Source organism: Pinus tabuliformis, chromosome 4_1 (assembly GCF_031772625.1).
Source record: "Pinus tabuliformis cultivar Carrire ecotype Pingquan chromosome 4_1, CPIR1, whole genome shotgun sequence".
Taxonomy (NCBI): Eukaryota; Viridiplantae; Streptophyta; class Pinopsida; order Pinales; family Pinaceae; genus Pinus; species Pinus tabuliformis.
The window spans coordinates 837,439,987-837,466,812 of record NC_142303.1 but is presented as its reverse complement, the minus strand read 5'-3'; the positions used below and the strand labels follow the sequence as shown (position 1 = coordinate 837,466,812).

The 26,826-nt window shown below is 37.6% G+C and overlaps 1 protein-coding gene across 2 annotated transcripts in view; it reads left to right on the top strand.

Annotated features, from left to right (window-relative positions):
- The first annotated feature begins 15,387 nt into the window (after window positions 1-15,387).
- Window positions 15,388-26,826, top strand: part of LOC149178822 (E3 ubiquitin-protein ligase At3g02290-like) — a 182,645-nt gene continuing 171,206 nt past the window's right edge. The window contains exon 1 of one of the 2 annotated variants that reach the window (XM_089420449.1): window positions 15,388-15,898. In XM_089420449.1, the coding sequence (XP_089276575.1) occupies window positions 15,776-15,898 (123 nt within the window). In that variant the 5' untranslated portion in view covers window positions 15,388-15,775. The remainder of the gene's footprint in view (window positions 15,899-26,826) is intronic. The other variant, XM_089420448.1, reaches the window with a different exon arrangement.

Genomic DNA, 26,826 nt, shown 5'->3' with positions numbered 1-26,826 from the left:
ATTTTTTGAAGAAGAGAGAACATCTACGAGAGTTCATGTATCTTTTAATTCCATGTTTATTGCTCTACCCCCAAAGGTGGAATTTCTTGAGATTTTTTATGGCTTTAAACCTATTTCCCAATGCAACTATGTTTATAAAACTATTTCCAAGGTCATTGTAGTTAGAATGAAGATTATCCTCTTAGAAGTAATCTCACTTAAGTAGTTTGGGTTCCTAGAAGGGCACCAAATATATGAGGCTATAGGATCAACACAACAGGGAATACACACAATCAAAACCTCACATATGCCAACAACAACGATCAAGTTAGATTTTTATAAGGCATATGATAGGGTCTCATGGTTGTATCTTTACCTACTCTCAATCCGCATAGGGTTCTCACTTCCTCTACTCAAGTGGCTTATGGGATGTGTGGCTACTTCCTCTTTACAATTTTGGTTAATGGATTGACATCAAACTTCTTTAAGCCTTCAATGGGGCTTAGATAATGCTTCCCATAGTCAGTCTACCTTTTTATTTTGTTAACAAATATATTAAATAAATCCATTAATGAAGCTAGAAAAATGAGGACAATCGAAGGTGTGAAATTAGGAAGCTTTGAGGCACTCACACACTTATTCTTTATAGATGATGTTCTACTATTATGTTTTTGATCAGAAAGAGAGGATCAATGCTTCAAGAACATTTTATGGCTTTACAATAAGGCTATAAATAGTGAAATAAAGGATTATAAGTTTGTTGTTTATAGTTGGTTTGCAATGTATTTGGGATTTGGGTATTAGAGGATGGTTTTATTTTCAATACTTAGACATGTTAGAAGGGGTTAAATATTTGGGATTTACTCGTAAGCCTAATTGCTATGAAAACGTAGATTGGTTCTACTTGGTTGCCTAAAATTGAAAATCACATTTCCTTTTGTTGCACTTTAGGGGTGGTAGATTGGTTATGATAAAGTAGACCTGAGAAGCTATACAATATACTAACACTCCCTAACTCATATACTCAAAGGTATTATTGAAAAATTAGAAATTTCTTTTTTCTTTTAATTTTATATGATAATGAAGCAATGATTACAAATCAAATCACCTATTTAAGTTGTAGAGAATTGTGTTGAAAGCCTTGGGGGGCTGGGGGATGAAGAACATACATTTATTTGGAAAATCTTTAGCAATAAAATCATTATGGAATGCCACAAAAAGGAGAGTCCATGGAAAATGACTCTTATACAAAAAAAACATTTCTCCAAAAAAAATTGTGGATTTGATTGGAAATAAGGAGTATAGTGAATGAATCCACTCAACAGAAGGAAATACCACTAGCCTTCCTATTCATATGCTCTTATTTGGCATAGAGAGTGGGGGATAGATCATAAGTAAGGGTGTAGGTAGATGCACTAATGGGGTGTGGTAGAGACATATTCCTTCTCGATGAATTCATACAAGTTATTGGAAAACCCACACTTAATTTGATTGATAACATAGATAGCATATCCCTATAGTCTCAAAGTTGGCTAAAGGAAGTTGATATTGATTTAGAAAGAAATTTTAGCCCAAATGTAGGTTCACTTTTTAGTATAACTCAATAAGGAACATATAGTATTGAACAATTCCACAATTGAATTAATCTGGGCTCTGAAAGAAGCATGGGGTAATTATATCCCTAGTCTTGGATACTCAACCCTTTTTGGACAAGGACTTCGTGATAACAAATGGTGGTGTTAGAAGGTTTGGAAATTTAAGGCTTCTCCCAATTTTGTTTATGTTGTTGATATTGAACAATAAATTTTTAGCATAGGAAGTTCTTGAAAAAGGAAATAGAGCAGGCCCAAGTAGTTGTTTACTTTGCAAGTGTAGTGAGGAAAATACTTCATACTTATTCTTGCATTGTAATTTTTCTCAAACATTTTAGGTTTAAGGTTGGGGATATTTTGGGTATCTAGAACCTTTGAGAATGTGAATTCATAGATATATACCTTAATGCTTTATTTGCTCGATAATATCTAAAGCATTTTAGAGCAATTCCATTTATAGTTCTATGGGGATTATGGACAGTTAGAAACTCTATTTTGTTTTAAGAAAAAAATGACACCCACTTGTTAGGTAATTGGTTAGGTTAATGCTTATTTGCATATTATAAGGTTACTCAAAGGTTAAACCATAGAGAGTTTTATTGGAGATATAGATGGAGGTCTTTGAATTAGGGATATTTTGATGGGGTTTGACAAGGCTTGTATTCTATTAATGGGATTGGCTTTATTCTATATCTTTCGGCAACACATAGATTTCAGGTCAAAGGTAATGGAGGAAGAGAGCAAATAACCAAGGAGATTTCAATGACTTACACTACTTACTAAATCTACTTTGCACAAAGGGATTGATAAACTTTAGGTCATGGGTGATTTTTTTATGGTCATTAACTAGATGAAAGGAAGACTCCAAGTACAAAATAATTTTATCCTTCCTCTAGCACAACAATTAAAGGCAATATCTCATTAGTTTCTTTGGGCTAGCTTTACTCATCTTTATGGAGAGCACAACAAGCTTGCAAATCATCTCTTAGAGGAAGGACTTTAACTATTTAAGCTTTATGGTTCCTTAGAAGAAGTACAAGGGGGCCTTTTAATGGTTGTACAACAATTTCCATTTAATGATTTTTGAAATCATTTTGAACTTGTAATTTATTAGTACGTGGGACATTTAATTCTATTGTTTGCTTTCAATTACTTAATAGATAAGAACCTTGATATTTTTTTTTTCACTTGGAAAAAATCGTAATTTCCATTAATTTTGAAAATTACATTTTATAGATGCCAAAGCATTGCAGAGACAAGGCTATGAAGCCTGACAAAAAATGGTTGACACAAGTGTCAAGTACAAAGAAGAAAAAAACTGATGAAAAAAAACCATGCCTGGAGCACTGAGATGCTTGATAGGGGGAAGATCAAGTTTTCCTCCCCTTTTTCTTCTCTACCTTGCGCCATTCACCTTAAGCCGGATGCATGGGAACGAGTTGAAATGGGTTTTCCTCACTGGGTCGAGGGTTTTCCTTGTCAGAGTCCGAGGTGTCCGATTTATGCTGCCTTTTGGTTCCACTGAGTTCTATTGTGTCGGAAGATAGGAACCTTGATATTATGAAGGCTAAGGATCTTTTTGGATCTATAGTGAGATATTATGAAGAGATCTATCTCTCGATGATCTTTTTTGGACTTTTCCTAAAGCACATGAGTATTGTATTTTTGTTCATCTCAAACAAAAATACAAAAATGCAATTATTTTCATTATATATATATATATATATAGAGAGAGAGAGAGAGAGAGAGAGAGAGACCAGTGGATTTGTGTGGGATTTTGTCCCCATCATGGTTTGGGTTCAAACCTCATGTGGGGGAAATAAACTTTTAGGCTCAATTAAGTCTCATTATATCGGTGGCAATATCTCGTTGATGGGCAGATCATTCTTCCATTCAATATTAGGGTTGACTTTGGCCTCCACCTAGCTAGAAAATCAATCTCTCTCTCTCTCTCTCTCTCGTATGTATACAGTTGATATTAGAGTATTTAAGTTAACGTGGATGTTTTTTTTTAATTTTTTTCTAAATGTCACATGTGAAATATTTGTTAAGCACCGAAGGAATTACACATTTCCCTCAAATCATATTAGAACTACCTATCAAGGAAAATGTTTTACTTTCAGATATATATATATATATATATATATATATATATATATATATCTCTCTCTCTCTCTCTCTCTCGTATGTATACAGTTGATATTAGAGTATTTAAGTTAACGTGGATGTTTTTTTTTTTAATTTTTTTCTAAATGTCACATGTGAAATATTTGTTAAGCACTGAAGGAATTACACATTTCCCTCAAATTAGATTAGAACTACCTATCAAGGAAAATGTTTTACTTTCATATATATATATATATATATATATATATAGATAGATAGATAGATAGATAGATATATAGATATATATGATACCTATCAAGGAAAATGTTTTACTTTCAAATATATATAGCTTAAGGTGAATAGTTAAATATTTCATTTATGGTATACATTGAAATATCTTTGTAATATTATGTGTCAACTACATGTTAAACATGAAAGAAATTACATATCCTTATCATATCGAGTTATAAAAAACATCTCTCAAAACACGATTAAGAAGTGTTTATTAATTGGGTCTAGCTCTAGTGAATGTGGATGGGATGTTTACACCCACACTTAAATTCTATTTCCTAGGAATCTAAACATTCAACTTTTGACATTTTTTCCATTAAAATTTAGTAATATAATTTTTGGTAAAATCACAATTTTATATACACAAATAGATTTAACACAATTGAAAACCCAAAAATATCAAATTATATAAATATTACACTAATTTCAAATAAAATCGATTAAAAAACCTGAGGGAAAAATAAAAACCTTTAAACCACACTTTATTTTTTAAATATATTTTTTTTAATTTAAATATTATAAATAAACCTTATAATTGCCTAAGGTTGAAAAAACCTAACATGTGAGTGCATCTTGTCCTTCCCAAAGAAAACTAACATAAAAGCACACCAGGAGATTTTAAGTGTCGCATTGACTTCTGGTTGGCTTGTCTGGTTGTCATTCCAAAGATCATCATTACGCAAGGAAGAAAATGGTGTTTGTCTCTACTATCCAAAGTATCAAAAATGGAAGTCCCATCACCCAAAGCAAAAGGATACGACAACTTTGTAAGGGAAAATTTGTACATTGCATTTTAATATTTATAAGATTAAGGCCCGTGTAATACAATAATTTTTTTCCACTTAAAAGTAATTTTGTTGGGCATCGAATATTGAGACAAGTATAATATTAAACATGAGATTCGTTAGATACATCCCTATTGATAGATATCTTTCCTCAATAGATTCTTCATTAAGCCTTTTTAATTGTGGGATTAAGAAACATAAAATATTTTTTAAAAACTAAAGACAATTTTTTTTTAAAGTGACATCAAGTTGATGTTATTTAATTTTTTAAAAATTGTGAGAATTTGATGATATTTTAGATTGATTTAAAAATTTGATAATCAAAATTTATTTAAATTAGTTTATATTTATCTTAATTACAAATCAAATCTCTTGATATGTAATTTTTTTAAGAGTAAAAAGAGATTTCATCTCTCTAAATTGGTTTAATAGATCAATACCATGGGCCATTTTATTATTATTATTCCTATTATTTTATTCTTATAGAGTTATTTTTATTTTTTATTTTTATTTTATTTTGACCAAGTTAAAATGTTTACATTACATTAATCTTTTGATTTAATTTAATTTAATTTTCATTTGTATCTAATATGACTTAGTCTACTTTACAATATCTCTACCATACTGGGCTTGAGAGCCTCTCGGCTAAATGAAGAGAAATTCTTATAGATATAAGTAATTATTTAAAAAGAATAATTATATTTAAATATTTTATCAAATATTTATTCTATTTGTGATTAGAAAGAAAATTTATTTACTATAAGATTATTGTTCTTTTATAAAATTTGATTAATTTTATATTAATTTTAATGATTTTTCAATTTTGATGTTTAATTTTTTATCTTATCATTTCATAGTTTTTTTGTTTGTTTGGACAACATCAATAATTTGATTACAACTTAGAAAGGAACAAAATTACATTTCACAGATACTAGAATCATTCAGTATGAGGAAGATTATAGTCTTGTGAGCGCAGATTAGTAGCCCCTCGACTCTAGAACAAACAAACAAACAAAGATAGAAAAACAAAAACAAAAGAGAAATTAAATGTTATAATAGTCAATTGACTTCTCTTTCTTTCCTTTCTTGCTTTGGACCTTTTGACATTCCCCTTGAATGTGGATCAACGAGTACAACTTCCAACTCAGGCATAGAACCACAGGGGGTGTTCCTTATTAGAATCTAAACTTTTAGAATCATGGACTCTCTTCGAACCCACCAACCCATCCTCTTTGCATGCCACAACTCCATGATGATCAAATTCAAGGATTGTTTCTATTTATATAACATTATGCATGGTTATGTAGGATCATCAAGATTCTAAGTGCCCATATCATCGCATTTGGGAGGATCCTCCTTGATTTCCTCTTCTTCATCCTCCAAAAAATGTGATCAAAATGTTGCCAACCTTTTGTTTTATGGACCTGCCCCTTTTTCTTTCTGGGCGGCTTTTTAGACGGAGGACAAAATTTATATAACAGTGTTGTTTGGAAACATGTACGACATTTGAATGACGCATTTTAATTATCCAATATTTGGATCCATTAATAGGATCTATGTTTTAGAAATATATGATCGAGTAGACCTTTACTTGGGTATATTTCTATACAGATACAAGCAAAGGTAAATAAACCTTTCTTCGTTCTTTCAACATCCATTTTTTTGAAAGTGCCCAAGGTATTGCCAATGTCCTCTAGTACCTTGTGATGCCAAAAAGGAAGAGGAATATTTGGCAACCTTACCTAATCTTGCATCTTTATTACTACCATTGTTGAAGAATCAAACTCCGAAAATGAAGGAGTGATGAAGAACCCTGCTCTTCCCCAAAACCAAGTCCCTTCCTTCAATCCTTTCTCTAAAACTTCTTGGGATTCAAATTGTACAATAAAAAAACCTTTTGAACAAAGATAAATGCCATAGTTTTTGGTCCAGGCTGTAAAAACCGATTGTTGCAATGCTTCAGATCTTTGGCTAGAATCCATTAAATCTATGAATGGAAACCCTTGACTTCAGAATAGAGAAGAGATGATTTACCTCTTTTTTGTTGGCATCTAGTGGTGGCATTTTATCCAAATTTTCAACAATATATGGTCTTGGAAGGGATGAATCTTGATATGTCAAAATGATTCCCTTACCCCGTGCCACATCCTTGTGTGAAGCTAGAGAAACTAAATTTTCTGGATCCCATTGCATCCCACACAACCTTAACAACATGACAATTGTGGTGTCCCTAAAAATACTATATTCATGCAAATGTAGCAAATTCTGTAGTTGTTTCCCTTCACAAATTAGGCGTTGCATGGATATAGGAATCCCCAAGCATTCTCAAATATTTGCTTTAGGGATGTCACTTCATCAAATGTGGTGAGCCAAATATGGATCAAGTTCCCTCTCAGTGTCTTAACAAAAACCACAAACCCTTCTACAAGGTTCAGGTCTTCTAAAGTTCCCACCAACCGTAGCGAAGAAGAAAGAGAGGGTCTTTCTTTCAATTTTGCTTCGATATGAGGGGAACAATACAAGTTGAGGAGGCAAAGATCATAGGGGGACGCTGGAACATGAAGATCTACAATGGAAAACTCTTAGCAATGCCCACCTCAGTAGATGCACCAAGGGATCCTTCGTCCAATTGGATATTTGCAACAAAAATAAGGAAATCCTCCCAAATCCAATGAAACCATGAATCAAACCGCATAAAACATTGGAAATTCAACAAAAAGCAGCTCCATTCTTCCGACGAAGAGCATGATTAAACATAGAGGGGATCAAACGACCCTCACATAATCAAATCTATAAAGAAACTATGTAGTGAACCACCTCCTCATGACATGCAAGAGTAAAACGTCCAAACCACCCCATTGAGAAAGAAAACAAAATTCTATCTCCCCAATTCCACAAAAAAATTTTATTAACGATAGAAAATCCTTCGCAAAGAGCCTCCACACACACAAATCTAGATTCGTAGACTTCCAACAAATCCATCTCTCTGGCTCCTAAAGCAAAATTTTAGGGTTGAATAATATTGAGCCAAGATAGGTCATGCTATTGTCCTTCCCATCTCATACTTATTATCAAAGATGCCATTATTAATCTATTATTTAAGCTTATACTTTTAATTATATGATGTGATACAAAGTTTATATATATAAATATATCTAAATAAAAACTTATGGGATCTCCCTTCCCATTCATGCCATGGGATCTCCCTCTCTTCCTCATGATATTCGGATGATGAGCATCTTAATCACCAAGGACAATAGTAAATGGTAAACCTAAGCGACTCAATTGGATTTGGATATGGGATGTGTGGTTTCCTTGCTGACAAGATGCTTTGGGTGGATCGTTTAATGAATTTAACTAACCCTTCAGGCACGCGCACACACTCACACATAACATGAGTGTGCTTAATGGTCAAGAACTTATATTTCCTCCTTGGAGGTCACATATGTGACGGGGGAGGGGGTAAGGTACATACACTTTCATAAATCAAAGTAGTTGGAGAGGGTCCTTTATTCCATGAAAATGGATATTTCATATGTCAACTTGATGTCAGGCTAAGTAGAACATTGGTTCCTTCCTCGGGCACTTCCTCACATTTCATGGATGATACCTAATGTAAATCCATTTGCGTTGATTAGGCACTCAATAGAGCCCAAAAGCTTAAGGGGTTGACCTAAATACCTCTTGCATGTAGCTCAAAGCATTCAACCACTTTAGCTAGCCCACTAGGTTGCCACACACACATACACACTTTTAGTTATGATTTATGCTTTTTTTTTTCTTTATGTGTATTCAAAAAATCTTTTCAATTTTGATATATAAGCAATCACATGTGACATCTCTTACTCACCCTAACTTAGAGTCTTTCACATCCCACCTCTATTCTCTTAGTGCAACAACAGTTAATTGGTCACAAGATGTATATATGTGTTTGGTTGAGCTCTACCTCCTCTATGGATGTGGCTCTAAATAACATACAATGAATAATAATACACGATAATAGAGAGTCATAGGTGCATTCAAGAGCTTAGTTGGTACCCTTGCCTCCTCCTCTAAGTTGCATAGACTTGCATGCCTTTGGGATGTCTAGGGTTCAAAACAAAAGGATTGCACCAAAATGTGCATTGAAGGTTATGGAGTTTGACCAATTAGAAACAATGTATAGGTGAGCACGGTGCATGATTATTGTGGGGTAGGTTGGTAAACTAATTAAGCCTTGAAAGTTATAGCTTGGATACTCCTCGACAAATTGAAAAAAAGAGAGGATAAAATAAAATGTGCTTAGTCTAACAAATAGATGAAATAACCCTTTTTTTCGGGCATTGTTTTTAGTTAATTTGGGCCAAAAGTTGTCAAATATTTTAAGAATCATAAATTTAAGTTGTCTAATCTGCAAAGTTCGAGTGACACAGGAGTTTTTTAGGGCGTTTAACCCATTTTATGCATTCAAAAATGCATTTTAAACAAGAAGAAATCATTATCTTGCTCATAATTGTATTACTAGATTTCAACCCAAAAAACTATTTCGTTTATTTAGTAGACTCTTCTAATAAAATATGATGTGTTTAACATTGTAATAGACCATCCTGTGGTGATTTTTTTCAATTTTCTTATTAATATATCATTCTCCATTTAATTACTCTTTATTTTGAACCTTCTTCATTCTTCTTTATTCCTCGTTTCCCGACCAACCTACCCCCGTGCCATTTTTTTAAATCTTTTATTTTTAATTTTTGTTCCCCTCTTGGTTAGTCATTCTGCCCCCTAATCTTATGTTCACATAATCATATTGTATTATTATTATATTTTTCATCATTTTAAATTGAATCTTAATAAGTTATTATAATAATTAATAATATCTTATGAATAACAATTATTAATATTAATAATTATTATCTAAATGTATATTACCTTCACATTCAACTTTCCTTTTAAATATTTGGTCCTTGGTCCAAAATTGTAAAAATCATTTTCTCCATTCAAAAAATCTTTTTAACATGCATTTTAATTTTAACAGTCACATTAAATAAATTTTTTTAACGTTCATTTTAATTTTAGTTGTCACATTATCCTCTCTCCATTTTAACAGTCACATTACTATCTCCTCCTTTTATATCCTTTCGAATACTCTTTTTTAATGTGCCAAGTTTGAGTTGCTAGTAATGGATGGTGAAACCACTAAAAACGTAATACACATTAAAAATAAAAATTCTAGAAACAATAATAAACATGTCAAAATGATTTTTATAGTTTAAAAAATTGAGATAAGGTAGCAAGTTGACAAACTCATTCCCTTTTTTGTGGATTTTTTCTTTAAATTTCATACAAATTTTGTTAAAGGTCATGTTCTCCACCATAAACATGAACTTTGACTATAAAACTCTCTAGTTTTTCGAAGTCTATTTTGGATGTAAACCTCCTACATTCCTAATCTCATCATTTGCCTAACCATTCTGCCCCTCCAATCCTGAGCTTGACTCTGTTCCTGTCCTCGTCAGATCCATTCCATCTATTGTGCAGCTTTGCATGGCATCCGATCCATTGATCCACGTAGCAGTCAATCCATTGAAATGCGCTCTTTCCCTCTTCCATCCACTTCATCGGTTGCCCCTTTCTCCATTCGCTTATCCCCTCGTCCATCCACTTCACTCGTTGACCTTAACTCCCATTCTTCCTTTCCCTCATCCCATGTATCGCTTTCCCCTCTCCCAGAGCATGGGACCCCGAGCCCTATTCCCCTTCCCTCCAATCCCGTGGACCATTTCCCAGTCTCCCCTCCCTCCATTCCCGCTTGTTCTATCTCGGGTCTCGATCCCTCCTTTCGCCTTTCTTCCAACTTGGGTCTCCCTCCTTCCTTTCGCGCTTCCTCAATCCATAATTCATCCTCTTTTTCTAATCCTTCAACCTTAGAGTCACATAGTATGTTGGACATGGTTTATGCTCCTCATAATAAAAAAGTCATTAATCTCTCGAGCAAAATCTTTGACCCTTTGACATTTCGTATTTTAAAAAGAGGTTTGAATTTTTCTTTGGCCCCTAGAAGGATCCCCATTGAAGATATTGTGTGCAACATTGAATGTGGGATCAAGGACTTACCTAATAGCATTAAAAAATCCATTAGGCAAGACTAGGTTGTGGTTCTTAAAAAGGCGAAACTTCCCAAGAGCAACATCTTAAAGCAGGAATTTCGAGCTCTAGGAACCTTAAACAATGATCCTAATGTGGTTGTTATCAAAGTCGATAAAGGCGGGACTGCAGTGATCCTGGATAAGGTTGATTACCATAATAAGATGATTGATCACCTCCTTAGTAGTGGTAGTTACAGAAAGTTAAGCAAGAACCCTATTAGGAGAATATCGAAAGAAGTTGCTCCTGCTATAAGTTCAAGTAACATTCCTAGCCTGATGAAGAAGAATCTTATTGTGAGCAACCCCATTAACCCTAGAATTTATGGGTTTCCTAAAGTCCATAAAGAGGGCCCCCACTTAAACCCATTGTTAACACAATAGGCGGACCCACTTATTTTCTTGCTAAGTTCTTGGCGCAAAATCTTAGGCCCCTTGTTGGCCATTCTGAACCCTTCGTTAAGGACTCAACTTCCTTTGCTAATGAACTTAAAAGTTCTAAGCTTGATCAGGGTGATATTCTGGTAAGCTTTGAAGTTGTCTCTCTCTTCACTAGTATCCCTATTAATGATGCAATGGAAGTTATAAACCGCATCACCAATCCTGATACTGCTAATTTGGTAGGTCTTTGCTTGACCTCTACGTTTTTTAGTTTTGATGGTGAGTTTTATGAATAGACATGTGGAGTAGCTATGGGTTCTCCACTCTCCCCTGTTGTTGCTAACCTGTTCATGGAAGATTTTGAATCTAAAGCATTGGCTTTTGCTCCGCTTCGCCCTAAACTATGGAAAAGGTTTGTAAATGATACCTTTGTCAATTGGCCCCATAGTCATGACCTTTTGGATTCCTTCCTTTTGCATCTTAACAATCAATCTAATTCCATTAAGTTCACAATGGAGACTGAGGTTAATGATAGCCTTCCATTCCTTGATGTTCTTATCTCTAAGAAAGGAGATGGTTCATTTGCTCATCAGTTTTTTCGTAAAAAAACTCACACTGAGCAATACCTTCATGCGAGTTCTCATCATCATCCAACTCAAAAGTTGGGTGTCCTCAACATGCTAGCTACCCGAGCTTTAAGGATATATGATGAAAGTCACTTTGAAGAAGAAAAATCCCATTTCCAAATTTTTTGAAGACAATGGCTATTGTAAGCCCCTAGGTCTCAAGGCTTTCCAAAAAGCTAGCTTAGGACCTAAGCGTAAGAAGGATCTCGAGAATTTAGTTAATTGTGTGCATCTTCCTTTCATTCTCGGTACCACTGATAAAATTTCTCGTATTCTTAAGAATAATAAAGTTCATTCCACCTTTAAGCCTCTTAACACCATCCATAACTCCCTAAGATCAGTCAAAGACCGTGTGGACCCTAAGGATTCTAAGGGTGTTTACTTAATCCCTTGCTCTTGTGGAACACCCTACATAGGGGAAACGAGTTGATCGATCAAGCAAAGGATTCAAGAGCACGCCGCAAACATCAAGCATAATCGATCTCGCTCGTCGACCTTAGCGAAACATGCGGAAAAGACTTGTCATCACATTTGTATTGAAGAATCCTAGGTCATTGCAAAGATTGACCACTTCCACCTTAGGAAGTTAAGGGAAGCTATAGAAATTGAGAAGCATGCTAGGAATCTGAATAGGGATGAGGGGTGGAAGATAAGCAAGAGTTGGATTCCTTCCATTTCCTCTTTTTTTGGTTAATTAATTAATTAATTTTATAAATAACTTTATCATATTCTTTTATGTAATTATCATTTTTTTTTTTTTTTATTTGATTCTTGTGATATTTTTATTCTCTAGTTAATTTATCTATATATATATTAGGTTTTATCTTTTATATATACTTTGTTGGAAATTATATTTATATATATATATAAAATTTGTTGGAATGATCATTTTTATTTATTCATTCATTTATATATATTTTTAATGATTCTTCTTTAATAAAGTATTTATTGTGTTATTAACTCTTTCACTATATTTTTTTAGTCTTTTGGTAATTTGTTTTTTTACTAACTTTACTTTTCTTTTTTCTTAAATTTTATTTATTCATTTTATTTTTATTTTTGTTTTTAAGTCTTATCAAATTTTGACTTTTTGTATTGATTTTCTAATGTTCAATTTGGGGATGTCTCCGACATCTTTACACTATTTATTTTATTTATTAGATCTATTTCTTCATATTTGTCTATCTTGATGATGAACTCTAGTGATAGATAGGTTTGAAAAGTTGACACCAAATAATATATATCTGATTATTCCTAATTTTTTTTTTTTTTTCAATCATGACGAATCACAAAAGTTTAATTTCACAAATAAATTAATTCATTAAAATTTAAAATATAATTGATTAAAAAATAAATTTATCTATTTATTAATTAATTTAAGATTATTTATAAATTTTTTATTTATACCTATATATTATTTCCAACATTCCAATATACATTACAATACTATACTATGATACTTTGCCTATCATAATGAAATAATATAGGATTTAGAAAAATAATATTTCTTTTCTAACATAATATAATAGTTAGGTGGTCGGTAGTTGAAATTTTATGCATATTCGCTTGACCTTTACCTTTTCTTTAATGAAACTTAGTGCACAATTATTACGAGAGAGTATAAATATCACACCTCAAGCTTTATGGGAACATTAAGTTTAACTCTTGGTCTTCCTCAACAGAACCACAGTCATGTGACGAGCGGCTTAATTCAACTCACCAACTAAACATGGCCGACTTATTAACTAGGGTCAAATTTATTTGGATTGCGAAAATTCCCGGAGCCTGCGAAAGTAACCGCAATTGCTGTTCATCGTCGGAACGTCAAATGGCTGCCCCTCTGCATCCTGCAAGTCATTGCAGATTTCTTCCTCCCTGCCACATTTTCACTGAAATCAGATAAGGCGGCCATGTTCTCCGTCATCCAACGATGGGATCGAGTTATTTTCACAGGGCCTTGTAGAATTTTCACAGTTATTCGTCTTCGAGAAACCCAGGCCTCCTATTAATTGAAATCTTTAATTTATTTCCTAAACCTAATATAATTACATCCAAGGGCTCGAATTGTGGCCTGGATCGTATTTCCCTCGCAATTGTGGCATTTTAAAATCATTCGTGGGCCGATTTGGCTGTTTAATTGTGGGTTATTGCCATTCTTTGGACGGGAAATTCTTCGCGGATTCGTTTTGATTTGTTCGTCAACGGGGATAGGATGTAAATAAGTAGTTAATTTGGCATAAAATTGGACAATTTAGCGCAACTATTTAATTGCCCAAGTGGAGCACATCTATTGAAATGTCAACCTGAAAATACAATTTAATCCCCCGAATTGATGGTAAGGTTCTCAAATTTTGATACGTTTCTTTGGTAAATTGTTAAATTTTGTACTTATTATGCGTGTCAATCAAGTGTATTTATGGAATTATGCAATGAGTAGATTATTTATACAGTTCCATGAAAGTTTTTTTCAAAGCAGGTTTCACTTGTACTTTATTGCCTGTACTTTATTCTGACCAAGCATTTTGTTACACAATTCATGAATTTTCGTAAAGCATTTGACTGGGTAGACAATTCAAACAATTTGCCGCAATGCTGTAGTTGGTTATTCCGCAGAATAATTTCTGGTTTGATGAACACTTTGTTTCTTAACAACGGTGTTCATATCAGTGCCCCATTGTCTGACATTTGTAAGCATGCCATTAAATCGACTTTTGCGACTAAACCTCAGCAGAAAAAGAACAAATACAATGTGACCACAAAATCAGAGGTCCAAAACATGCTAAGGATTGCTCTTGTAGGATTCTAATTTAAATTTTGAAGACAAATTTTGATTTTTTTCTTATGAAGACCTAAACTTATCACATAACAATTTCATATGAGCGCTTTGCGATGTGACCTATATTTGACGATTGTTGTCTAGTCAAATGGTTTAAGCAATTAACTGCCTTTGATATAGTTCAATAGGTCATGCTAGACAGAATGCATGGACTTAAAATTTTAAAGGCCTGCGTTTTCTGTTTTTTTTGGATATACATATATATATATTTCATTGGTTGTGGGCTTATGACCAAAATTCTCTATGCATGAATTATATGATGAAACTTGTGACTTCAGATTGGCAATTCTGCTTATAGTCATAACCTCTAGTCTAAAATTTCAATTTTATGGATTGAAGGAACTTGCAATTTTTGTAAGTGATAAGAGTAGACATTTGATTGATCTTGTATACTAACCACTGGGTCTCTGAAACCTGCATGTCAAGGCATATAAGGTGTGCTTGTTGATGATTGATAAGGGTTTCATGTAGTAAGCTTCTGACCTTTTTCAGTTACCATTGATGGAACATTAGAAGAACCCCATATTGTCTCTGTGGTAGAGTGGAAATGTTGATATCTATTTTATACACTTTACTTCTTATTTGGATATCAGGTTTGCTGAAATAAAAATGCTTTTGCATTTGCATGTCTCTACACTAGTTCTTTTCATACATCTTTATTAATATTTGGCTTATTTTATCTGCCAGATAAAGCTGGACGTGGAGGGCTTATCTCCAACGGGGTTCCTGATAAATAAGATTTCCTATTTAGTCTTTCTATCTGATCTCGGAAAATTAAGATAAATAAACTGTTTTCCAGCATCTGATAGGGCAGAGGAAGGTCCTCGCCCCCGTTGTTTACTTAATGCCGTAGAAGCTCTGCATGCAATTTATAGCCTTTCTCCAAGGAAATCAGTTATTGATTTGTTATCCCAGAAGTGCCATAGGGAGAAGAATACAAGCTTTAATCAAACTTAGGCAGACTTTGGCAGCTATCAGGAAGAGTGTGCCTTTCTGCACCAAACATTGAAACAGTGATTATATCTGAGATTTGTTGCAGTTGAGAAAGTGAAGCATGGGTGCTATTTGTTGCTGTCTAGGCCAGGAAGACTTTGAAGAATACTCATCTTATTCAAATGGATATGCATTTCAACATTGCTTGTGTGCCAGGTGCTGTGTCCGCTGGTTCATCAGTATGGTATGTTTTTCTATCTCAATATGTTTTCTAATTTTGATATTGTTTAATTGGAAACTTGTCAATATATATACGAACGGTTGCATATAAGCAGCAATGATAGGAGAAAAGCATGGCTGAGCAATGACATTTGAAGATGTAAAGAGTTTGAAGTTTATCTTTACAAGAGTGAACTGAAAGCATTTATTCAATATATCTATAGCATAATCTGTATAGCATCTTAGCTTGTGATATATGCAATGGCTTTGGCATAGAATCTCGGTGTTTTACGCAAGAAACATCACACTGTTTACATGTGAAAGAGGAGATATACACATATAAGGAGAGAATAAATAAATGTTGCACATTAACCATGCAGCAAATACATCATAGCGCTAGCCTGAGGTAGGCTGCCTGTATACTCAAACCCATATCGGTCTTTTGTAGGCATGTCTTTCATTACAATATTTGCGCTACTCCTAGGAATTAATGGTGGTTTAACCACCTAATCCTAACCACTGCAAATTATGTTGGAATTTCTAAGTCTATTTGTTAGAAACCCTTCATATACTTTTCTGATTTATTTTTGCCTACTTGTTCTGATTAATTAACAAGTTATTTAACATGTAAATATTGAAAATAAATACAAGTACATGCTCAACACATTACAGATCATCAACTGAAGGAAACAAAACAAGCACACAAGTAACACTGTTGTTTTTGGACCAATCCCCTTGGAAAAAAACAATGCGGGAAAACCAGCGCAACTATCTAAGGGTTTTATTATTATGCAGTTTCTGAATACAATCTGAGTGCCAAAACCGGCTCACCCAACAGAGAATAATCTGGGCAGTAGTACCTCTCCACTCGAAGTAGATATTCCGGTTGAAACCCCAGATAAACACTCTGACAACTCCTAACTCCAATCTGCCCCATGAAAAGCCTAGCATCAGCCTCTAGGGACTGTGTCAACCCTTTCTGGCCCAGCATCAGCCCAATAATCCTTGCGTCAACCTCTCGAGGCACTGTGTCAGCCTCTGGAATCTCTGCGTCACCCACGTTGGCTCTCTGAGGCATTGCGCAGCTCCTGGCTGCCTCTGTGTGGGTCCTAGCTGGCTCTACGTGGCCTCTGGATGGCTCTGCGTCCCTCTCTCCCGGCTTCTGCGCTGATTCTCCCGGCACCCTCTCTGCCTCTCTGCTTCTGTATTCACTACCCCTCAGTTGCAACTCTGATTACTTTTTCGACTTCCTCAACAAACCCTGCCCCAGAAAATCGAAATCTTGATCAACTCGGTGTATTCTCCAAGTGACCTTCAAGCCTTCTCTTATACTTTTCTCGTTGACAATTCAACGACCGAGATTAAGTCCCTAATCAACGAGTAAGATTAACTTTGGCTTGATCCATGACTTTTGGACCCTTCTAACACAGTTTTATATTAATTCACATTAATATTTTATTTTCCCTAAGTTTAGACTTAGGGATTCTATTAAAAATATTAATTATCTTAATATCTCCCAAATTGTTTAGAATTTTCTCAAACCATTTATGGGAATTGTAGATCTCATGTGCTTTAGCCTCTCCACCAATTTTCGTGGCTAGAAGCACATCCGATGCTACCCCAAATCAACAAATTAATCACATGCTATGTCACCAACTCTAACATTCACACTAACATTAAAACTTTACTAATTCAAACATGAGCACATATTTATTTGAGTATTGACATTATCCTAACGACACCTGCTCAACATGAAAATAATGTTTCTTTACATGCATCTAATCAATGATGAAGCTCTTTGTTTTTTCCTCTAATACCCCCATATACACAAACTTGGAGTTGACACAATTTTTCCCATCTCGTATTCTTCAGAAATCATCATTGGTGTTCACATGTGGTTGGCCATCACTCATATTTGAAGATAGAATACACAACTTAATGCTAGATTCCCCTACGCAACCATCATTGAATATCCCCTTAAGTGTTTCTTTGACACGAGGCCAAAGAGGCTATCTTTCAAGCTACTAGTCATCTAGGAGGAGAAGTATCATCATAGTTCATCCAAAACTTGATTTGAAGGTTGCATTTTGGTTTACTCCCATACTTCTAGACATTTGAGTTACCCATTACAATGTTGGTTAGTTTTTCTAGTAGAGCAACTTGGATACTTGATCTATCTTCATTTCTTCCACTTCAATGTTTTGTGAGTGTTTGTAGATTTTCATGCCTTTAAGGTTGGTGACTTTTGCCTCCACAAATAATATCGTACGCTTGGGGGCCATGCACTTTGTTTTTAAAAATTGCTTACTTACTTCTGGGGGTATACTGTTGGCTTTGTGGGCCCTGACCTAGGTTCAGCGTTAGTCAGCCAAACAAATCCCTACACTACTGGCCCTTTTGGCATCAGCCCGTGGAGTGCGGACCGAAGTCTCAGCTGAAGCAGTATGGGAGGATGCTGGAACCAAGCTTCCGCACCCTAAGATGGTTGTGATTTTGGTTTATACCCCCTGCTCTTGCCTTCATGCAGGTCGCTAAGCCTTAGGGCTTATCGGTCTGCCCTCTATCTCGCCCTTTAGTACCTTCGCGAAGGTGTATGATTGACCTTCGCGCAGCCCTAACCAGCGGTTCAGGTACCTTCGCGCTTCTATGACGATGTATTGTATAGGTTCCCAAGTTATCTCAAGTGTTTTACTTATTTTACCAATCAATTACATGATTCGTCGTGTAAACTGATATTCTTACTTGCGTTCAATTAATAGATATAATCACATTCATTTGCGCATCAAATAAACATTGTAATATAAACTCAGATCGTAACGCAATATAATCAGATGCATTAACAGAGACTAAATACATAGTAATTGCAGAATACTTCTCTTTATTGATATCTTCTAGTTTAATACAGACTCTATCCACCCTGCGCACACAGCTGCAGACTTCTACCCAGGCCTCTGCGCACTTAGCTACAGAGCCTCTACCTATGCTAAGACTCGAAAACACTTAGACTCCTATAAGCTAGATCACTTTGTAGAAACCATCTCCATTCTACCTCGCTACTAACTACTTAGAGCTTACTTACTTAGCTCCTTTTTATACAATCCTATGGTCCGCGGACCATGGGTAGATCTTTATAGCCGATTTGACACTTTACAAAATAAGGGCGGACAACCCTTTATGACTCTTGACACCTTTGTGTTTTGCGACCACAAAATGCGGGGACTTTACAACTTTATTACAAAATTGTCCCAAAACATGGGCTTTTAGTCCTAAAACTGCTCTTGGGGGAACCCGTTCCAATAGGCCTCCAACACAAACATGGTGACTCGTCCTCGAGTCACTCTATGGGCGCGGAGATCTTGGCGCGAAGACCTCCCAGTTTGATCTATATGACTGCCACCTCGGCGGTGCAATGCGCGGCCGCTTGCTTCACTTCTTTGACCAATTGCTCTATCGCTGGTCCTGAATTATTAGCTTGAAGCCTCTGTTAAGTCACCTATAGACTAGAAAGTTTGCCTTCAGTGGAGGCTGTGACCAAATAGGCCTCGTCCAACCAAGTATTCAAGCGCGCCTTCAAGCTCACGATCACCCCATCCTGCAGTAGGTGGAGCGCCTCGCCAAGAAGCGTTGCCAAGTTCAGCCCTACTCCCTTGAGGGCGTTGACAGCGGGCCTGTCAGCTTCGATCTCTGTGGTCAGTGCTCCTTGCGGCAGCACTATCGCTAAGGAGTCTTTCGTGTGCAACATCCCGGCGGCTTCTGAAGTACCGATGGCGAGTTTGGTGGACGCCGCGCCGGTTTGTGATGCACGGATTTGCAGCTCATGCAGACTCATCTGGATGGCCCCCAATACTTGCTGCTGCTGCTGCTCGAACTGCTGTAGTACCTCTACGGTGACATCCCGCACTATATCTCCAATGTCGTTCAAATCTCCCTTTGTTAGGGTGATTGGGTCCAACGACGTCTTACTAGCCTTGGATTTCTTCCGCGGCCCAACTTTTTCCTGTCCTCTTGGACGCTTGATATGGAACGACGCTGTCTGCGGGTCCGCTCCATGCTGCTCTGTCTGCTCGTCCGTTTCTTCCTCTGTTTCGGGCAAGGGCGACCTCGGACCTTTGTCAGAGCTGCGCTCTGCTCCGCCTGTCTACTCTTTTGCCTGCTGTGCGGCATCGCACTCTACATGGGCCTTGGTATCGACCTCCTTCCTCCTCTTCTCGGCCAACTGCGCCATCTTGAGCTTGGCCTCCTCCTTTTTGCGCTGCGCGGCGGACTTGCTTGATCCCACTGCCGAGTCTAAGGCAATGTGCCATTTTGCTGGCTAGCGATCAAGAACTGCATTGATCGCGTCATCAGTTGCCAAGTAAGGCAAGTCCTTCCGTGCCCTGATCGATACATGGTGAAAGTCTGCCTTGAACTCCATGTACTCCTGCAGTTTGGCAAAAACAGTAGGCAACAATCGCGACTTGCGGTTGATAGCCATGCGTATATTCATTTCCATCAAGATCAAAAATATCTTGCTATCCTTGATGCGCTGAGCATCCTTGGTCGCCCACAGCGAAGCGTACTTCGCTGCTTTTGGCAGTTCTGGTGCGACTGAGGGGAATTGACTGTCTTCAGGCAGCTCCCAGGCTACCAGCACAATGGACAACAAGAGCCACGCATAGTGGAAGGTCTTGCTGAGCTCTTGTGCCTCGCGGTAGTTCACGAGGAACTCACCGCAAAGATAGTGCGCCCAATTAAACTGAACTCCTTCTGCGCATTGGGCCGCTAGAGTGACGACGGGTGTCGACACTTCATCTGCGCGACACTTCCGCATAAATTTTCCTGCCAAAATATGCATGGCCACCTTGACCGCATGATCACAGATACTCGAGATGGCATAGCCTCGCGGCTTCTTCACGAGCTTGAATTTCTCCTTCATGGCCTCCGCGAGGGTATGCTCGCCACCTTTTCCACCAAACATCATGGCCGAATTTTCCCCTGTATATGGCAGCCATGTGATCCTATGGATCAACATGTCGGTGATGGGTATCGACTCCTCTAGCCACAGAAACCCATCGTGCACCAAGCATAGCAAGTGCTTGATTACCAAGTATCCCATACCCTGTATAGATGAGCTGATGAATGAGCATAGAAGAGACAAGTACGTCTCTAAGATAGATTTGTGCTCGGGGTACCACCAGATTCGGGTGCGCGAGCAGGATATTCCAAAGACAACCTTCTGATTCCATTATGGGCATTTCGAGTTTGTGGTGATGCCTTTCGGACTCACCAACACCCTTGCCACATTCCAGTCTTGCATGAACCACATGTTCCACAAGCACTTGTGCAAATTTGTCCTAGTGTTCTTCGATGATATACTCATTTACAACAGGACTTGGGAGGAGCACCTGCAACACTTGGAGTAGGTCTTGAGCATCTTGGAGGAGCAACAGTTCTATGCCAAGATGTCCAAGTGTGAGTTCGGGTTGACTGAGATGTTATACTTGGGGCATGTGATAGGAGACGACGGAGTCAGAGTCCACTAGGAGAAGATCTGCGCCATCATTGATTGGGCCACACCCATGAACATTATAGAGTTGAGGGGGTTCTCGGGCATATGCATGTACTACAGGCGATTTGTGAGGGGATTCTCCCAATTGGTTGCACCCCTTACGAACTTCACAAAGAAGGGGGCTTTTAGTTGGTCAGACCCTGTGCAAGAGGCCTTTGGATGCCTCAAGGTGGCCATGAGCACTTGCCCTGTTTTGGCGTTGCTAGATTTCTCACAACCCTTCGTGTTGGAGTGTGACGCATCAGGGGAGGGCATTGGAGTGGTGTTGACATGGGGTGGCCATCCTATTGCTTTCGAGAGTTGGAAGCTACAGCCACATGAGAGATTATACTCCATATATGACAAGGAAATGTTGGCCATCATGCATGCATTGGCCAAGTTCAGACAATATTTGGTGGGTAATAGGTTCAAGGTGAAGACTGATCACAACAATCTTTGATTCTTCCTGGAGTAGAAGCAGTTGGAGGAGAGACAACAAAGAAGGGTCAGCAAGATCCAGGCATATGACTTTGACATAGAGTATGTCAAGGGCTGATAGAACATGGTAACAGATGCATTGTCTAGGAGGTCTGCGACCCTCTCACTCATGAGCATCACCTCTGATTGGAGAGCACAACTGCTAATTGAGTGCTCCAAGGATAGGCGTGCATGCGAGATCCTTGATGGTGTGGCGGATGATGATCATTACAGGGTGATGCATGAGGTGATTTACTACAAGGAAATAATTTATTTGGTGCCTAGATCCTAGCTGAAGGAAAAGATTTTGCAGGCGGCTCATGACTCACCCTTGGTAGTACATTAGGGGTTCCTCAAGACATACAGGGCCATTAAAGAGCGCTTCACATGGAAGATCCTCAAGGAGGACGTGTTGTGGCATGTCCGGAAGTGTGATACCGATTAGAGGAACAAGCCAGAGAAGATGCACCCGACGGGACTATTGCAACCTTTCCCTATTCTTGAGAGGAAATGGGAGAGCATCTTGATGGACTTCATCACTGGGTTGTTAGCAGTTCAGGGATGAGACTATATCTATGTGGTGGTAGACCAGTTAACCAAGTACGCCCATTTTTTTGCTATTCCAACCTAGTATTCATCCTCACAGGTAGCTGAGCTGTTTTTTAGGGAGTTGTTTAGACTCCATGGTCTTTCTAAGACCATTGTGAGTGACGGGGACAACAAGTTTATGGGGGTTTTTTGGTAGGAGTTGTTTAAGCTTGTGGGGACAGAGCTCACTCCTAGCATGAGCTATCACTTGCAAGCGGATGGTCAAACAGAGATAGTAAATAAGTCGCTGGAGTGCTATGTGCCTAATTATGTAACTGGGCAGCAGAAAGCGTGGGTGAAGTGGCTACATTTGGGCGACTCTGCTATAACACCACCCACTAGATGTCTATAGGTATGTCCCCTTTCCATGCCTTGTATGGTTATGATGCAATAACGTTTGCTGATGTGGTTTTGGAGACAGTAGGGCCTCAAGGGCCAAGGATTGTATACAGGAGAGTAAGGATATTCTTAGAGCCCTCAAGGATAACTTGTAGATGACACAAAACCAACATAAGCTCTATGTAGACAGGGGCAGGGTAGAGAGGCATTTTGAGGTTGGGGATCTAGTCTTCTTGAGACTTCAACCATACAAGCAGCCCACCCTCAAGCTGAAGGGTGTAGAAAAACTTAAGCCACATTTCTATGGGCCTTACAGGGTAACCAGGAGAGTTGGGGAGGTAGTGTATGAGCTAGAGCTTCCCCTAGGAAGCAAGGTCCACAATGTATTCCATGTCTCTTGCCTGAAAAAGTCTTTGGGGCAACAGGTTACTGCAGCTACTGAGTTGCCCTCCTTTGGATGACGAGGGGCACTTGATATTGACACCACAGGCTATTTTGGAGACAAGGGCAAGGAAGTTGAGAAGCAGGGTCATTAGAGAATACTTGGTTAGCTGGAAAGATTTTCTAGTTGAGGACACCACTTGGGAGGGTGAGCAGATCTTCCATGACCAACATTTGGGAGGGGAGGACTGTAATTGGCCCTTCTCAATAAAATTTGTTAAGGGAGTTCCACAATTTTGCAACTTTGGGATTGATACAATCTTGGTGCCAAACTTAGGAAAGATGGGTAAAAATTAGAGTTTTGGTGGTTTGTGGCGACCACCCATCAAGGAATATGCACTCCTTGGATGAAAAATTAAATTTGTGGAGAGGGAACAAAGGAGGGAGGTCGAATTAGTGGAATGAGGGGCCGACAAGAGAAAATGAAGGCAACGGTTATAAGTAGAAGATGGAGTGCATCTTTTGGGGCCTATTGACAATCAAATTTTTGAACCAAGTTGTTTGCTTGAGATGTTCAGCCTTGCCAACACAGTGCTGCTTAGCACAAAGAGATTTCTGGGTGGAGATCTCAGCTCTTGCTTAGGTGGACCTAGAGTGCCACCCTAGGGGAGTTTTCTAGCACCTTAATGAGTTTTGGGAGCAGGGATCAGTGATTTGCACCTAGTTCTACGATTTCTAGGACACATAGGAGAATTTGCAACTCTTGGGGAAGTTAGTTGGAGAGGGAGATAAATTCCAGGAAATTTGTGGTTGGTTTGGAGGGCCAGTTGTTGAAGATTTGTGGCAGTTTGCAGATTGGAGAGTGGGGTAGTATTGCAGAGAGAATTTTGGTTTCTTAGGGCCCGCACAGGCATCAAACTGGGCAAACTCGTAGGGGCTTGGAGCAAAAGAATTTTTTGTGAGGAGGGCAGGAGTTGAGAGGGTAAATTAGGAGAGGAATTTCCCAGGAGTTGGGGAGATTTCTTGGTGGCATTTGGTGGGCATCTACAACTATTTTCCAGAAGTGTGTACTGCCTGTCTCACTAGGAAATTCACACTATTTTGTGGGTGAGTTGGTTGCTGTGAATTGGGAAAATTCCTTTCTAGGTTTGGTCTAGTATTTTTTGGAGAAGCTACAATTGCATTTTAAAGTGATTTTGGGCACCACAGAGGGTCATTCTTAACATTTCCAGTGCAACAACAATTGCCATTTTCTGGGTCTATGCAGAAGGACATTGGGCTGAAGTTTCTAGCTCTTGGGGACACCTCTTTCACTTGGGTTTGCTCCAACTTGCTTCTGCAAGCCCAAGTGCACTTGTTCCTTGCTATATGTACTCCTTGCAGTTCATAATTTAATAAAATGGTTGAGTAGTTGTTCTAAATTTGTATGGTGTGTTTGTGTTCCATATTTTCTCTGCTATTGTCTAGTGCATGCTTATGTTATACTTTGAATATTTCCATTAGGAATATTACATCATACCAGGGTCTAGGGCTGAAGAAGAACTTATTCTTACTATTAGTCATGGAAGACAGAGGATATGTAGTCATGTTCAGAAATGGGTGGATGTTGATTCGTTGAGAGGAGTCTAGCCTAAGCCTAAATAGAATAGTGGCCATCAGGGTTAGGGAGATTAACTTATATAGGTTGATAGGAAAGCTTGTTCAGAGATTGAGGGATGCTCAAGAGCAGGTGGAGGCTCCTAGGGGCCCTATTCTGGGAGAGCAAGCCTTTGAAGATAGGATTGGAGGGACAACCAGTTCCATGTGGTTCTTCAGGAAGTATGACGCTCGTTAAGAGGGAGTGTTGATGTTTGTAGCTCAAGGAAGTACTTCTGCATAGGCCTAAGTGTCTTGGCACATGAAATTTTCTTAATACATCCTTAGCGTTAACAAATACTTTGGTGATTAAAGTAATTTCTTTTATAAGACAAAAGTGAGTTAATCTAATGAGATGCGAAGGTTTTTGCATTAGTGAATTACGTGAATCTCCAATGTTGATCTCAAGTGAGATGAGATCTAATCTCAACCATCAATCACTTTGGAGACTAGGTTTGTGGATTCACTCAACAACTCAAGCTTATAAAGAAAGGCTAGGCTACAGGAGAAGAGATATTGAGTGAGCACAAGACATTGAGGGAAGGACATCTGAGTGATTAGGTGGAGAAGGAATTCCATTCAAGTGTGTCAGGTTCGAAGGTGGTGCAAGGAACAAAAAGGGAGATCTAAATCAACATGAGATAGATCAAAGGACGAATCTAGGGTTTGATAAGTTGTATTAGATCTTGGTTATTGTTGTATATGTAATTTCTTTAGAGGGCCATATTCCTAGTAAGGGAGCTCGAATAGCTTCTAAAGTTATTTGAATGAAGAACTGTTTGATTGGGTAGAAAATTTGTGTATGCTTATGTGATTGAGATTGGTTGTTTATTTTGCTTTCGTTGTTTAAGTTTTGTTAAGATTCCAGCGGTGCTTTTTATTCGATATATTTGTAATCATTTAATAGGTAGTAAATTGCTAGGTTTTGCGTTCAAAGAAATTTAACACTTAAGGTGTACAATGAAATAAGTCTCCATTATTGTCAATGAGTGCAAAAGTTCATGAGATAGTGAGCTCTAGATCATGTAATGAGGTTTGTAGGATCATCATAGGCATAATTGTAAGCTCTAGAACAAGATTTCTTAGAAAGGTGAGAGAAAGTGTCATGTTTACATGTCTAGGAATTACCATAGGAGCTTGTGCAACAATACTGAGGTTTAGTGAAGACAAAGCAAGCACTCTTACATGCCATGCCATGGCCATGTTCATTCTTTACCTAAATAAAAGGTGGGCATCATAGGTTCAAAGCATTGATGCAAGTTGTATATGTGTATTTCCTTGAGCGATTAAATGGAGTTATGGTGATGGGAAGATTGTAGCCATCCATGAGGTAGAGTTCATAGAAATCCTAGGCATTAGGAGTGAACTTGACAAGCATGGTGAGAGACACACTTATGGTACTATTATAGAGGAATTGACTTCATATTCACCCATGGTAACCCAAAATTCGACTTAACCATCACTAGAAAGCAACAATAAAAAATGAGCAACCATAGTGATCCCATATTCGACCCTACCATATTGAGCAAATGGCAATCAAGTCTTGTCAAAGCATTATATAGAATGTGCCATTAGTGAGTAGTGATTTTTGATGCTTGGTTAGATGCTAGGCTACACCAAGTTCTTATATCACTTTGTTTAGTAGGATAATCGTTGTCGTAGAAACACCACTTCCTCCTTATAAACAATAATATGAAGTCATAAAACATTATTACATGATGAATTGGTAGCATTGACAAGAAAGAAATGTTGCATTGTTGGAGTGGAATTCATCAATCTTGAATAATGGTCACATGGTCGAGCATGGTGAATATTCCTTTGTCAAAGAAGTACAAAAGGTCAAGTGCAATGAAATAGGTGCAACAAAATTTTATGGGTATACAAGCATTCGTGGAGGAGAAATTTGACATATTGATACATTTGATGCTTGTAAAAGAAAAAACCTTCCAATAGATTTGAGAGTATTTCTTTCAACATGCAAGAAAACATAGTCATCTTGAAGGTAC